Here is a 15,000-nt window from a genome sequence, read left to right on the forward strand (position 1 = left end):
CCTTATCTTCTTCCTCCTTCTCCTCCTCTTACTCCCTCTCCTCCTCTTCTTCCTCATCATCATCCTCATCGTCCCTCGTAGCCCGGGGTAATATGGTACCATAACCATTGTCTTATGAATTTCTTTCTTTCTTTTTTTTTTTTTTACATTTTCTCTCGCGGAGGAAGTAATATTTTTTGCCGTGTGTCCCTGGGCCGTAAGCAGGATGCCTGTTAAATAAATGAAAAACATAATTTTAACTTTACGTACATAGTTGCTTCTTCTGGGGCGAAAACAAACAGAGGTAGAATGCATAAGTAGATGAAGGTTGTGAGAGGAGGAGGAGGAGGAGGAGGAGGAGGAGGAGGAGGAGGAGGAGGAGGAGGAGGAGGAGGAGGAGGACAACAGCAACAACAACAACAACAACAACAACAACAACAACAACAACAACAACAACAACAACGAAGTAAAGAGAGACAGGAGGACAAAGTTACTCTAGAATATGAGGAGGAAAAGGAAGAGGGTCGGAAAATTAGGAGAAACAGATAAGAGGAATAAAAACAGGACAACAAAGCGGACGAGAAGAAGGAAAAATATAAAAAAAATCAAGAGACGAAAGACGAAGAATAAAAGAGAAAGCTAAGGACAATGGCGAATAAAAGGGAGATGAGACGTAGGCATAAGACAGAGGTGAAGATGGAGTAGGAAACGGAGGAGGAGGAGGAGGAGGAGGAGGAGGAAGGAGAGAATAAGAGAGAATAATAAGGAAAGAATAAGAAAGAATAAGAATAAGAAAGAAAGGTACAAAGGATCAGGAAGAAGCAGGCGGCAGCAGCAGAAGAGTGGTTCAAAATGAAGCGAACAAGAAAGAATCTCAACGGTAAGACCGCCTTCGGGTGAGTCCTGATCAAAAGGAAGTACCAGGGAAGGTTGGATTGTCATCTTTCAGGCTGAGTGAGTCTCTTGTTTAAGGAAGCGGCGGCGTCTGGGTGAAGAGGAGACAAAACACTACTGAAGGAGGGACCGACCCGCCTGGTGCTGGAGGGGGAGGAAGGAAGGAGGTGTTTAAAGAGACAAGAACCGAGGTCGAGAGCAGGAACCTAAAAGAGAAATTTGCCGCTAAAAGAAAAATCAAATGAGCAAAGAAAGAAATTTTGGATAAAAACGAGAACGAATGAAGACGGAAAGACTTGTTTGAAGAGACAAGAACTTAAGTCGAGAGAAGGAAACCAAAAGGAGAAATTTACCGTAAAAAAAAAACATCAAATGAGCTAACAAGAGGGATAATTTTGATGAAAACGTAAAGAAATTAAGAGAAGGACGGATGGAGGAAGGGAGGGATAGAGGGAGGGGACGCTTGAAAAGACCAGAACTCACGTCGAGAGCAGAAGTCTAAAAGGAGAAATTTACCGTGATAAAAAAGGACAAAAAAGGCCAAATAGGATAACAAAAGCTAATTGTAAACAAAAACTAAAACGAACGAAGAAGAAGGAGACAAGACGAGAGAAATTAACGGAACACTAAAAAGACGGACGAAGAGAAATGGCGCATTAAGGAGAATTAGAAAAAAAAAGATGAAGGAAAAATAAATGAGGCAAAAAAGGAGTCATTCTTTTGTGGGATATGTAAGAGAAGAATAAGACGTAAAAAAAGACTGACAGTGATGGAAAATATGGAGGAAGAGTCTGAATGTGTGTGTGTGTGTGTGTGTGTGTGTGTGAGAGAGAGAGAGAGAGAGAGAGAGAGAGAGAGTTCTTCAACCACTTAAAACTCCACAAAAACAATACAAAGACGAACTTTCGATATGTAGAAATTGTAGTCAACATCTAAAGTCTCTCTCTCTCTCTCTCTCTCTCTCTCTCTCTCTCTCTCTCTCTCTCTCTCTCTCTCTCTCAAAAGTAGAGGAGCGAAGAGCGGCCTGAAAAGCGAAGGATAACTTGTTAGGAAGATTAATATTGACAGTACTCACCCCAGTCTTCTTCCTTTCCTGGTGTGTAGGCGCGCAGGGGCGAGGTGGGCGTAGGCGTGTCTGGGCGGGGTGTGGCGGGATACGGTAGGAGCAGCAGGGAAGCTAATAACACCCACAGCCACCTCCACCACCGCCTTTCCTCCAGCCCACACGCCAGCCGCCACATCCCGCCCACTGCCACCCGTGTCCGCCCTGATGCTGCTTGGAGTCCGCTGCTCTTAGACGCCTCAGACTTTAGCGATGGTAGTGTGTTAGCGACTTCTCGCCCTCCGGTTCTTGTGGTGTTTTGTTTCACCTGGGATACTGTTAGTTCACTGTTGGTCCACTGTTACTCCACTTTCAGTCTGCCTTCGATTTTGGCTGTGTTATTTTCTTTCACTGATTTGGTAATATGTCCTCAGCTTTCAGTGTGTGTTGCAGGTAGCGCGACAGGGTTAGTATGCTGGTAAGTCTTTCCTTTTTTTGTTTCTCCCCGATCTGCCACACTCAGCCTTCCTCTGTCGCCTCTTATACACACTTGCAATTCTGTCCTCAGTCCCGAATTTCTCAGGTGAATTATTTCCACTCTAATAATTTTGCCACATGTTTGCGTTGTTGTCCTTTGGTTCTCGTGAAGTATCTGGAAAGCAAAACAAAACTAGAGGTTGTATGCTGCACATTGACTTTCTCCACTTCGGATCTACCCGAGTAAAGAGTTTAAAGCCGTTTTCCAAAGTCTGCATTACCACTTGGTTTAAGTGAGTGAATTTGCAACCTCAATATCTTTTTTTCAATTTGAACTTCTGCAGTTACGTGTTTTTTTCTCTCTTTGAGTGTGTTTTTGGGGGGGACTATTTTTTCCCTTGCGTTAACAAGAGTTTGTTGAACCGTGTTGTGTCTCTCAAGGGAACATTTTGTGTCTGTGAAGGAGGCAGATACAGACTCTGGCGCTCCTTTCTTACACTCTAGTGGACTCTTCCATTTCTGGCTATTGGTTTAGACGTGAGATATTTGGTGTACTTTTATAGCTATGGCGGCTCCCGCTTCTTCTATAACTGCTAACACCACTTCTGCTGCAGTTACCGCTGCAGCCACCATTACTTCACCATTATTATAAAGCCTTCGTTTACTTCCAGCGCTGCTCAGCCCGTGTCGAGTCACTCGCTGTCACTTCAACACGTCTCTTCCTCTTCACTTTTACCTCCTTTATTTAGATTTCTTCAAGCACGTTAATTGCCATCTGGCCTCCTCCAGCCCTGCCATTGCTCTCGCCTCTCACTTCTACCCTCTCAAGGCCACAGCTACACTGCGCCCTTCCTCCACATCCACGCTCACGTCCAATTATCCACCCACTACCCCCTAACCATTTTCTTTTCTCTCAACTGACCCTAACTTAAATTTTTACAAGCTATCACTGCTCCATTTTACACTCAACAACTCCCTCCCCCTGACCAGCACTTTCCCCTCCTATACAAACCTTACGTATCGTATCTCCATTCCTCCCATTCCTTTCTTTTCTCTTTTCCTAAACTCCTTTTTTATCTTCTCTCCACTTACGTAGCAGAAACCATCACGCCACCACTACCACCATCGTCACCACCATCACCACCACCATCACCACCAGCACCAGGCCCTCTCACACCCTCATCTTTGAAAAAACCTTCACTCATTAGGACTTTTTTTCACGCTGCATTAAGCTCAAAGTATTCAGTTTTACGGGGTCGCCTCCTGAGTGTGATATTAAGCTGGGGAGAGTCGTGCTGGGTGGCTGGCTGGTCGGGCGGGTAGTAGGTGACGTTCGGCTCGCTTCTCGCTTGCTCCCTCTCAGACGACTGGCTCTGTGTGTGTGTGTGTGTGTGTGTGTGTGTGTGTGTGTGTGTGTGTGTGTGTGTGTGTGTGTGTGCGTGCGTGCCAGCGCTCGGGACCCACACAGTCATAAGTATGCAGATTGTTTGCTATAAAATTTACATTATATATCAGGAGGCAGCTTTATCGGGGGAAGGTTTACTACTGTGGCTGCTTGACTCTATCGCGATGAGGGGTTAAGGAGGCCGAGGGACGGACACCCACATGGGAGAGTATTAAGAAGCTGGGAAGGAGCGAGGGAAGGAGTGGGTGGTCATTAGCGGAAGTGATGAATGAATAGCGAGAGATATGGCCAAGGGAGGTACTAGTGGTGAGGGGTGGGAGGCAATGAGCTAGTGGGTGGTGATTAGAAGAGACGAGTGATTGGTGCGTGGTATGGATATTGGAAATTAAAGTAGGTGAGTATCGAACGGGAAGGATGATTAGGAACGGTCTGAAGTAGCGGTGGTGATGGTGGTGGTGGTGGTGGTGGTGGTGATGGACGGGGGTGAAGGAGAGGCAAGTGGGTACAAGAGTTACGGAGAGAGAGAGAGAGAGAGAGAGAGAGACTGTGTGTGTGTCTGTCTGTCTGTCTGTGTGTTTGCAGTTATTGGAAGGAAGACATGGCGGTGGCGTGGCAAGGCAGGAGAAGGAAAGAGGAAGGCATGCCAAGGTAAAGTAAGGCAAGGCAAGCGAAGCAAGGCAAGGCAAGGCAAGGCAAGGGTAAGCGTCACGTGCGTTACATTCACTACTATGCCTCGCCTTACTTTGGTCTTACTTAGTGTGTCATAACTTTCTTAAACACTCCATTATCGAAAACGTATCATGTATCTGCGTTTTAAATTTTTTGCTCTCTCTCTCTCTCTCTCTCTCTCTCTCTCTCTCTCTCTCTCTCTCTCTCTCTCTCTCTCTCTCTCTCTCTCTCTCTCTCTCTCTCTCTCTCTCTCTCTCTCTCTCTCTCTCTCTCTCTCTATATATATATATATATATATATATATATATATATATATATATATATATATATATATATATATATATATATATATATTCTTTGTTACGAATTTTTATAGCCTGGTTTTGCACCGTTATAGAAAACAAATACTTACAGTTTTACGTCATGGGTTCTTTTTAATGTATGAAAAAAAAATGATAAGAAATGCGCTGTATAGATTCATAATTTAACCTTTAATTCTCCAAAAATAGACACTTCCACTTATCTTTCTCATTTTTATATTTTTTTTATTTTACTCTCTCCACGACGAGAGAGAGAGAGAGAGAGAGAGAGAGAGAGAGAGGAAGAAAAATCGTGAAAATTAAGAAAGCGTTAATTAGGGGGAAAAATATTTGGGGTAAAAATCTGCACAAGAACTGGCGGAGGAGTCGGGAGGAGTCCTCATTACGGGAAAAATAGTTAATTCCACGTGTTTTTCTTTAGCATCCCACGTCCTGCGGCGGCGAGCACCGGTCTGCCTGCACGGCGCCGCGGGGATGCTGCTGCTGCCTCGGGGCCTTGCAGGAGGGAGGGAGGGAGGGAGGCAACCAAGATTATATGTGATAACTAAGTCTCTCTTTTATATCCTTTCCATTCTCTTTCTCGTATTTTTTTCTTTTCTCTTCTCGCTTCCCTTCTCTCTCTCTCTCTCTCTCTCTCTCTCTCTCTCTCTCTCTCTCTCTCTCTCTCTCTCTCTCTCTCTCTCTCTCTCTCTCTTCTCTTAGCGTTTATTTTCCTGCCTTATCTTCTCTTCTGTTCTTTTCACTTTGCTTCCATGTTTCTCTTTCCTTCTCTTCTCTTCCCTTCCCAACCTTGCCCTTCTTTTCCTTCTCCCTTCCTTTCCCTCATCTTCTCTCTTCTTCCTTCTCTTAACCTTACATCTTTACTCTCTCTCTCTCTCTCTCTCTCTCTCTCTCTCTCTCTCTCTCTCTCTCTCTCTCTCTCTCTCTCTCTCTCTCTCTCTCTCTCTCTCTCTCTCTCTCTCTCTCTGTTCATTATCATTTTTATCATCTCGAGAAAAAAAATGGTCGAGTGCTGGACTTTATTTATTTCTGCTTTTTTTTTTCTTTCGAGGAGATGTTTGTAAAGGTTGAAGTCGAGTGTTGGAGGTACATAAGTAGGAAAGTGGTGGAAGACCGTAGAGTGGCAGGAGGAATGTCAACGGAACACACAGACAGGTGGAGAGAGTGAGGAATGAATGAATGAATAAGTAGTAGTGATGTAAAGAAAAAAAAATAAAGCAAGACGAGGAAAAGGAAAAATATAATCAGGAATATCTAGTAGGGCTGTATTGTAGAAGCACTTGAGTTGAGAAGGGAGAGGTTGTGAGGATATAGAGGGGAAAATGACTTGGTGTTTATTGCCGGTGTTTTAGTTAGTACTGGTGGAGGTTGAGGGGAGAAAAGTAATGGGAAACCAGGTAGGTGTAAAGTCTAGTGGAATATTATAATTGATGTCCTTAAGTATAGAACGAATGGTTAGAAGGATCTACTGAGAAAAATTACTAGGTTTTTATAAGCAGGTTTTTTTTAGTAAGTAATGGTGGATCTGGTGTGAGTTCCGTTTTACTGGAGGAAGTTCAATTTCAAATGCTTTAATCGTACCGCAAAAGTACAGTAGTGCGTTGAAGTAAGTTAATATATACAAGTAAAATAGAGATGTAAACCATGTATAGTAAAAAAATAAAAGATAAAAACATTTATTGCCTGAAAAGGAGTGCTGGAGATAGTGGAGGAATTAAGCTCACAAGTGGAAATATTAAAGCTCAACAGTGGAATACGAAAAAAAGAAAACCTTTTGTGGTAAAAAAGTTTCATTGATGGCGGACAAAAAGAATCAGTGATGAAATAAAAGAAAAGTAAAGTGTTAGAGAATAAAGTTTAGAGGAGATAGGAAAAATCAGTGATGGAAGGAAAAAAGATTCACTGATAGCGGAAGGAAAAAAAAGTTCAGTTAAGGAATACAAAAACCAAAAGATTTAAAGTGAAAAAAAGAGTTTAGTGATAGAAGAAAAGTTGAATTGTAGTTTGTAAAGGAAAGTTCAGTGGTGGAAATAAAAATTTATGGTCGAGGTGGAAGAAAAAAAGTTCAAAAGAGGAGTAAAGTTCAGTGTTAGAGGAGAAAGTTCAGCTGTAGAGAGAAGTCGAGGTGGAGAGGAAAGCGACGTAGTCAGGTGAAGCAATTAGTACTAACAAGACCTCCTCCTCCTCCTCCTCCTCTTCCTCCTCCTCCTCCTCCTCCTCCTCCTCCTCCTCCTCCTCCTCCTCCTCCTCCTCCTCCTCCATCCCTCTAAAATCTTCCTCCGTTCCTCCATTCCTTCTTCCCTTCCTTTAGTTTTCTATTTCCAATCATCCTTATACCTTCTTTCATTCTTCTCCTCGATTTACGTCTCCGTCCAATTTATGACCTTCTTAACTTTGCCATTCTTATTACCTCTTCTTTTTCCTCCTCCCGTTCCACCTCCACCTCCTTCTCCTACATCTTCTCTTTTTTTCTCTCTCTTTCTCATCCTTTTCTTCGTCGTCCTGATATTTTTCCTCTTCCTCCTCCTCCTCCTCCTCCTCCTCCTCCTCTACCTTTTTCTAGAATAATTCACAGGTAGGAGAATAAGGAAGTCGAAGATGAATTAGTCTGACTGGAAAGACAAGCATAACACAATGAAAAATATACAGTAACATGAAGAGGAAGTAGTGAATAAAATGTAAAATAAAGTCAAAAATATATATATACCAAAAATACGAAACGGGAAAGAAAACAGAGAGGGAAAAAGGTGAAGCTGGAATGAGAGAGGAAGCTAGAATGATGATCGTAATGATAATGATAATGGTTATTGTGATTATGATGAGAGAGAGAGAGAGAATAACAGCCAAATTACGAAACAGGGAAGCAACAGAGAATAAAATATGAGATTCAGCAAAGAAAAAGAAGTAAAAAAAATGAGTTAGGGGAGACGAATAAGTAAAAGAAAAAATAACGAGGAAAAAATCAAGGGAAAAGATAAGCACACGAAACGGAGAAACAAGAAGACGATGAAGAAAAAGAAGCATAAATAAATGAGAAATGGGGTTGCAGAGAGAGAGAGAGAGAGAGAGAGAGAGAGGTGAAGAAAATATGAGGGAGTGATACAAAAAGAATGATAAATATGCAAAACGAAGAAGCAACAGGGAGAAATAGAATTGGAAGCAAGGGTGAGAGTAAAGACTAAGGAGATACAGAATGCATAGGAAGAAGAGGAAAAACAGAACACGATAAGAGGAGGAAGAAGAGGACATGAAAAGGCAATAACAAGCACACGAGACGTAGAATCGAGAGGAAGGAAAAGAGGAGACGAGTGGGATTAGAACAGCAAGCCAGAGAGAGAGAGAGAGAGAGAGGGGGGGACAGAACAGGAGAGGGAACCAGAGACAGAGAGAGAACATACGATCACCTTCAAATGAGCTCCGGTGCAGGTCAAGTTCGGCAGTTGCTATCGATCTTTACCTGTCTATCTTACCTATCTCTGTCCCCACTCCTGCGTCTCTCTCTCTCTCTCTCTCTCTCTCTCTCTCTCTCTCTCTCTCTCTCTCTCTCTCTCTCTCTCTCTCTCTCTCTCTCTCTCCGAGTTATTTTTTACTTCCTATTCTTATTTTTCTCTTTTGTACTATCTGCTTCCCTCTGCTTCTGTGACTTGCTTCTCTCTCTCTCTCTCTCTCTCTCTCTCTCTCTCTCTCTCTCTCTCTCTCTCTCTCTCTCTCTCTCTCTCTCTCTCTCTCTCTCTCTCTCTCTCTCTCTCTCTCTCTCATGCAAGAGAGAAGAAAGAGAAAGTAGGCAGAATTATGTAAGCGTTCATTAGAGAAAATATTTGTGTAAAAATTTTATTCCTCGTATCTCTCTCTCTTCTTCCCGTCTGTGTCTCAGTTTCCTCGCCTTTGTGTATCTTTCTCTCTCGTTTCTGTGTCTCTCTTTACTACCTGTGTAGCTCTCTCTCACTCTTTCTCGCTCTTATTCCTCTCTTCCCGGCGTCTTTTTCTCTCCCTTCGTCTATATCTTTCCCTGCTAGTGCCAGTGCTTCTTTGTTCGCCTTTTCTCTCTCCTTGTTTTGCTCTCCCCATCTCCTTGTCTTTTGTCTTTATCCCAAGCTGTCCTGTCTGCACCCATCTGTCTGCGGCAGCCCTCAAGCTCTCATTGTCCTCGCCTCTCCGGGTCTCAGCAGTTAATCACTTCAATTAGAAATGAGGAACAGCGTATAATTGTCCCCAGTACGTCACACTGCTGCAGGTGTCATTAGTCTTGCCTGCTAAATACATGTATTGCTGTATTCTTAGAAGAATGAATATTTACTGTCGCTACGTGCCTACACACACACACACACACACACACACACACACACACACACACACACACACACACACACACACACACACACACACACAGACACACAGAGAGAGAGAGAGAGAGAGAGAGAGAGAGAGAGAGAGAGAGAGAGAGAGAGAGAGAGAGAGAGGGAGAGCGGGGATGGGGGGAAAGAGCGATTGTGCAGAAATATTGTTTTCCAAGTACAGCAATAGATAAGTTGAATGCATTACCAAGGAAGACTTCACGTAAAATGTGGCATTAAAAGGCAGAACATTACTAGCTTGATTCACTCCCAACAAAAATAAATCAAATGAAGAAAAGATATATAAGTGGAGGAATATCTTTCACACACACACACACACACACACACACACACACACACACACACACACACACACACACACACACACACACACACACACGTACTAGTTCAGTTCTTTCGTTCATGCATATGAATTTCGTTTTCACCTGCCATTTATGTTTTGGCGGTCTGAAACTCACCGGAATTGATTTTGGTGGTTTTTTGGGGGGAGGTCTCTCTAACCGACGTTTGTAAAAGGAAAAGTTTTGAAATTTTGGGAGATGGCAGTCAGTCAGCGTCCCCGAGCCCGCTGTGGTGCTACCCCGCGTGCCACTGACGAGACAGGACTATTGGCCACCACCTCAACACACAGGAGCATTTTGACCATTTGTATACACTCCTATAGCTATCATACCGCTCCCCTTTCGTCTCCCCACACCCTGCCAGTCACGCTCTGCCACTCGCCAGTCAACAACCAATCAGATATTGCTATTTGTGCTTTGCTTGTTGGTAAATTGCAATTGCTAATATTTCGACCTTAGCTAGACACTTATAGTAATTAATAATTGGTGATGGAAACTGCCAATGTGATAATTTACGGTTGAGGCCACTTCACCTCTGCGGCCACACACACACACACACACACACACACACTGCGTAGTGTAGTGGTTAGCACTCGACTCACACTCGAGATAGTCCGGGTTCGAGTCCCGGAGGCGGCGAGACAAATGGGCAAGCCTCTTAATGTGTGGCCCCTGTTCACCTAGCAGTAAATAGGTACGGGATGTAACTCGAGGTGTTGTGCATGGTCTCGCTTTCCCGGTGTGTCGAGTGTGTTGTGGTCTCAGTCCTACCTGAAGATCGATCTATGAGCTCTGAGCTCGCTCCGTAATGGGGAAGACTGGCTGGCTAACCAGCAGACGACCGAGGTGAATTACACACACACACACACACACACACACACACACACACACAGATTGCAGTCTAAGCTGACGTTACTCGTTACTCGCCTCGTTCATCCACCATAAAGCCTTCACGAATTCACAGCATCTTAGCAGGAGTTTAAAATTTCATGCACCAAAAAATAAGATGAGAAAATGAGCCAGTGCCGAGTTTATCATGCATGAGCCAAGTAATCACAGTGTTGGCGGCGGATCAGGCAAGGCAGACAAACAAGAGAGGCTACCTGGGAGTAATGATGAAGTGTACGGCACAATTTCACCTCGGCTATGTTCCCTTGATTTCACCACCGCAGAATCCTTCATTTAGAATTGAAACCTAATTATTAATGAGACGCGGAGAAATTCTGCCTCAATTCCTTCCATTCCACTCCCCTCAAATTCATATTTACGCTTCAAAGACTCCACAACATCTGATGGAAGAAGGAAAGACGGAAAGAAGGAAAGGGACACGTGTCAGCGCAAGACAAGACGTTCCCTTTCTCTTCCCTTCCTCGTCCTGCCTGTACCTTGCGTCCCCGTACGTAATTGGGTGAAGAGAACGCTGGTTTTAGCTCCATTATGCAGAATTTGTAAGGGTTTTATTGCAAAGGGCAGCTAACAACACTGGTTTGGCTGTGTGTAGATGTCAGTATTTTTACTTTAATTCTCACCGTCTGATTTTATTTGCTTTGTTGCAGCGAGTTCACCTACAACCGGAAATTAAGGTATTGCAAAAGGTGCTCGTTAACTCCCCATGTACCTGTGATTCGCTGTTTTGTTCCCTTTTCTTCTATTTTCATGAGTTTGTCTGCCTGTGCGTTTCTGTCTATCCGTTTGTCCGTTCATCTTTCTGAAAGTGTATGCTTGTGATTCTCTGTTTCTCTTTATATTTACCGGCATTTTAGTAAGTATATACCTTACGAATTTTATTATTTTTGTAATGAAATAAAAACACTGTCTAAGGTTAAAAAAATAAGGTCCATGTAATGTCGGGTCCATTGAGAATTACAAACACAAAAGTTAAATAATGCAGAATAAGTGTCTTCAAACCTCCATCTTGAAAGAGTTCAAGTCATAGGAAGCAGGAAACACAGAAACAGGCTGGGATTTCCAGAGTTTACCAGAGAAAAGGATGAATGTTTGAAAATAATGGCTAACTCTTGCATTAGTGTGCTGTAATCGTTGTAATTGTCATGTTAACAATTTTGCATTAATCTGTCTCATTATTTCTTTTTACGGCAAAAAAAATTAACATCCCATTTAAGCTTCGGGCTGCTTGTGGGAGAGGGGGGCTTGACGTCATTACTTTCTCTAGAATCTGAAAATGCACGAAACCACGGAGGCAAGTTTCTCTCTCTCTCTCTCTCTCTCTCTCTCTCTCTCTCTCTCTCTCTCTCTCTCTCTCTCTCTCTCTCTCTCTCTCTCTCTCTCTCTCCGTATATCTACCTAAATACCTATCGTTCTTTGTCTACTAACCTTTGTATGTACTCAATGATAACAACAAACCATTGGATCTTTGCCAGCCAATCTGTACCAGTACATCCCAACCACATTCCATCCATCGATTTCCTATGTAATCTATCTACAACTCACTCTCACCATGGCCTCTCCCTCCCTATCTCTCTCTATTCACCTCACTCATATACATTTAGATCGTGTCTCCCCCTCTCTTCCCATCAGTTTCATGCACTACACACCTCAATCACATCTCCACATTATCCATCTTCCCCCTATACCTATCTATATTTGGCTTATAAATGTATTTAAATCACCGGCCTTGCTCGCTTCGCCTTAATTGCCACTGTTAGTTCAGGTGTGCCGGCGTGATGGGACAGACAGGTTAATTACTCAAGGGTGGCATTTTTATCTCGAGCTTTCCGGCGAGCGAGGAGCAGCAAGGAGGGTGCGGAATTTTAGTCTGTCGTAAACCTTCTGCTCACGATGAAGAAGAGAATTACTGGGTATACTACCACTCAAGCAAGCATTGGGTACACGTGTCTATCTCACTACATATCTACCTATCCATCTACCGGAAATTATCTCGTAACCTTGGAAGGTTCGCAGTTTCATCTTATCCTTATGCGTTTTTTTTTTTTTTTTTTAGTTATTATTCCTGGTAAGTGTTTTTTTTTTTTAGGGAAGTTGGAGTTTTTTTCTGGTCTTGTTGCAAAAATTTGTATTTCGTACGTTGGATGTTTTTTTTTTTTTATAACACTAGTGTAATCAATAAATTATCTGTGCATCATCTGTGTGTGTGTGTGTGTGTGTGTGTGTGTGTGTGTGTGTGTGTGTGTGTGTGTGTGTGTGTGTGTGTGTGTGTGTGTGTGTGTGTGTGTGTGTGTGTGTGTGTGTGTGTGTGTGTGTGTGTGTGTGTGTGTGTGTGTGTGTGTGTGTGTGTGTGTGTGTGTGTGTGTGTGTGTGTGAGTGCGCGTAGAAATAAGGAAAAGAAAGTAAGTGCACATCATCTAATCATTTTTTTCTACGAAGTTTATCAAATTTCTGTCTTTACTCGTATGTAAATTTTCAAAACAATTTATAAGAGATTGTCGTGATTTCTTTCAACTTTTTCTAATATCCTTGACGAGTATATATGATTATGGTATTTTCATTTCTTTCATATTTTATCATTATTTAATACCTCACTTGGCTTTCTGCAGCACGTTTGCGACACTTCATTAACTCTCTGGAGTTTTTCTCATTCTCACATCTTTCTTTCCATCTCCCTGCATTGCTTTAATCTTTCTTTATTCTTTTCATTTAAAACCACCTTTACTTCTTATTTTACTTTACAATGTTTCGTCTTTTCTTCATTTTCTTCTCTTTTGTTCTGAGATCTTATTCTTATCCTTCCTTTTTACTCCTTTAAAAATCACCCATTCTTTCTCTTTGCAGTATTCCACGGTTTTCCTTTCTCATTTCCTCCATTAAAATCACACGTCGGATCTTGGAAGGAATAATGGAGGTGAGGATCAGAGTTCGTGATGCTGCTCCTGAGCTTGTTCCACCGGAATACCAATCAGTATCTGGTACCGTGGGAACACACTTTGCCTCCTCCACCACCACCACCAATACCAATACCACGGAGCCCGCCAACGAGTAACAGCACAATCACCAACGAAGAAAACACTTGCCCACTTTCTACTATTAGCTGATAAACGTGACACTACTGATAATATAAGAAAAATAATCTCTCTTAAGGAAGTAGGAACAGATATATCACTACTAACGTCTCGGAGTCTTCAGCGCAAAGGATAGTGGTGATACCACTATGTATGACAGGAATGATAAAGATGATTATATTTTCCAAGACTTCATTGACATCATTGACATTTTTCTTTTGTTTCCATTTTGCCTTACAGCACGTCCTCTCCATCACCAGCCTTCATTCTCACTTCTAATGCCATCATTACTGACATGATAGTCTTTTCCTTTTCTGTACTATTATCTGTTATCACCACCACCACCATCACCACCTACTTCACCGCCAGTTTGTACCATCAATATCACTATACTTAGAATGGCTTATGTGTTTTTGATCTTCACTTATCACCTCCAATACCACTATCAGCAGCAGCACAAACACCAGCAGCACCATCAATGACAAAACAACATGCCCAACATTCACCCCTCAAGTACCCTACATACACACACAGCAGCAACTTCACCACACCTTGGCCACCACACACCCCACTTCACTATGAACACAGCGAAAGGGAAAGAAAAGTCAACAAATAAATCACGAGGCAAGCACTTGAGCATCACCACCACGACCACCACCAACACCACCAGAACCCCTACCAATACTATCACCACCACCAAAACCAAGCAAGGTATCTCAGCTGCCAAAAAAAAACCATATAAATGCTCTTAAGGGTGGTTAGTTAGAGTAATTCTCAACTAATTTTGGTTCTACAAGTCGTCTTAATTTCCCTTTTTAAGAAATGTACTTGAATTTTATTACAGTTTGGTCTTAGCTTGGAAAGAGGAGTGACGAATGTGGTGCCCGGTGACGGTTGGCTAGCAGGAAGAAGTCTTGTGTATGATAAATTATGCTGTGAACGTGTAAAACGAAGGAGTAATAATGTTTAATGGCACGTTATTCATGCTTGATAAACGTATTAAGTTTAACAGGTTACTTCCCCCTTCTTGTGTTTTTGTTTGCTACTGAGACATTATTACCTGTGTTATACCAAAAACCTAAATGTGAGACAACACTTTTAATGGAATCGCGGGCTTCCTTGGCCATGAAGGTTGTTGTAGCGCTTTAAAGATTATTCCTGGAAAATATCAACACGAAGCTAAGCTAAAAACATGTTTCCTTTGAGAAGTACATAATAAAAGGATGGTTCAAACACCAGTTCCTTGAGCAACGTAAAATGCACAAAGCTCAGCATTTGTTTCCTTGAAAGGCAAAGCGCATGAAACACCAACACAACACAAAACTTCCGTTCTCCCTCACCAGGAGGATCTAGCTCCCTTCCCCTTTTTCACAGCGACACTGAAAAGGCTGGTTTTCTTTTGTTTATTTACAAAAGGGGCCACGAAATATCTCCTAATTGCAGAACACATCTCTTTTTCTTAGTTTCCTTCCCCAGTCCGAAGCAATATGCCGCTGTGCTCGTAATTCCAGAGGCAATAAAAAGGTATTCTTCCTGAAACA

At 42.5% G+C, this 15,000-nt stretch overlaps 1 protein-coding gene across 3 annotated transcripts in view; it reads right to left on the reverse strand.

Annotated features, from left to right (window-relative positions):
* LOC123518176 overlaps positions 1-15,000 on the reverse strand; it is a 273,942-nt gene that overhangs the window by 233,042 nt on the left and 25,900 nt on the right. For all 3 annotated transcript variants that reach the window (XM_045278865.1, XM_045278866.1, XM_045278864.1), the window contains exon 2: positions 1,949-2,567. In XM_045278865.1, coding sequence (XP_045134800.1) covers positions 1,949-2,114 — 166 coding nt within the window. In that variant the 5' untranslated portion in view covers positions 2,115-2,567. The remainder of the gene's footprint in view (positions 1-1,948; positions 2,568-15,000) is intronic.

The sequence above is a fragment of the Portunus trituberculatus genome, chromosome 43 (genome assembly GCF_017591435.1).
Source record: "Portunus trituberculatus isolate SZX2019 chromosome 43, ASM1759143v1, whole genome shotgun sequence".
NCBI lineage: Eukaryota > Metazoa > Arthropoda > Malacostraca > Decapoda > Portunidae > Portunus > Portunus trituberculatus.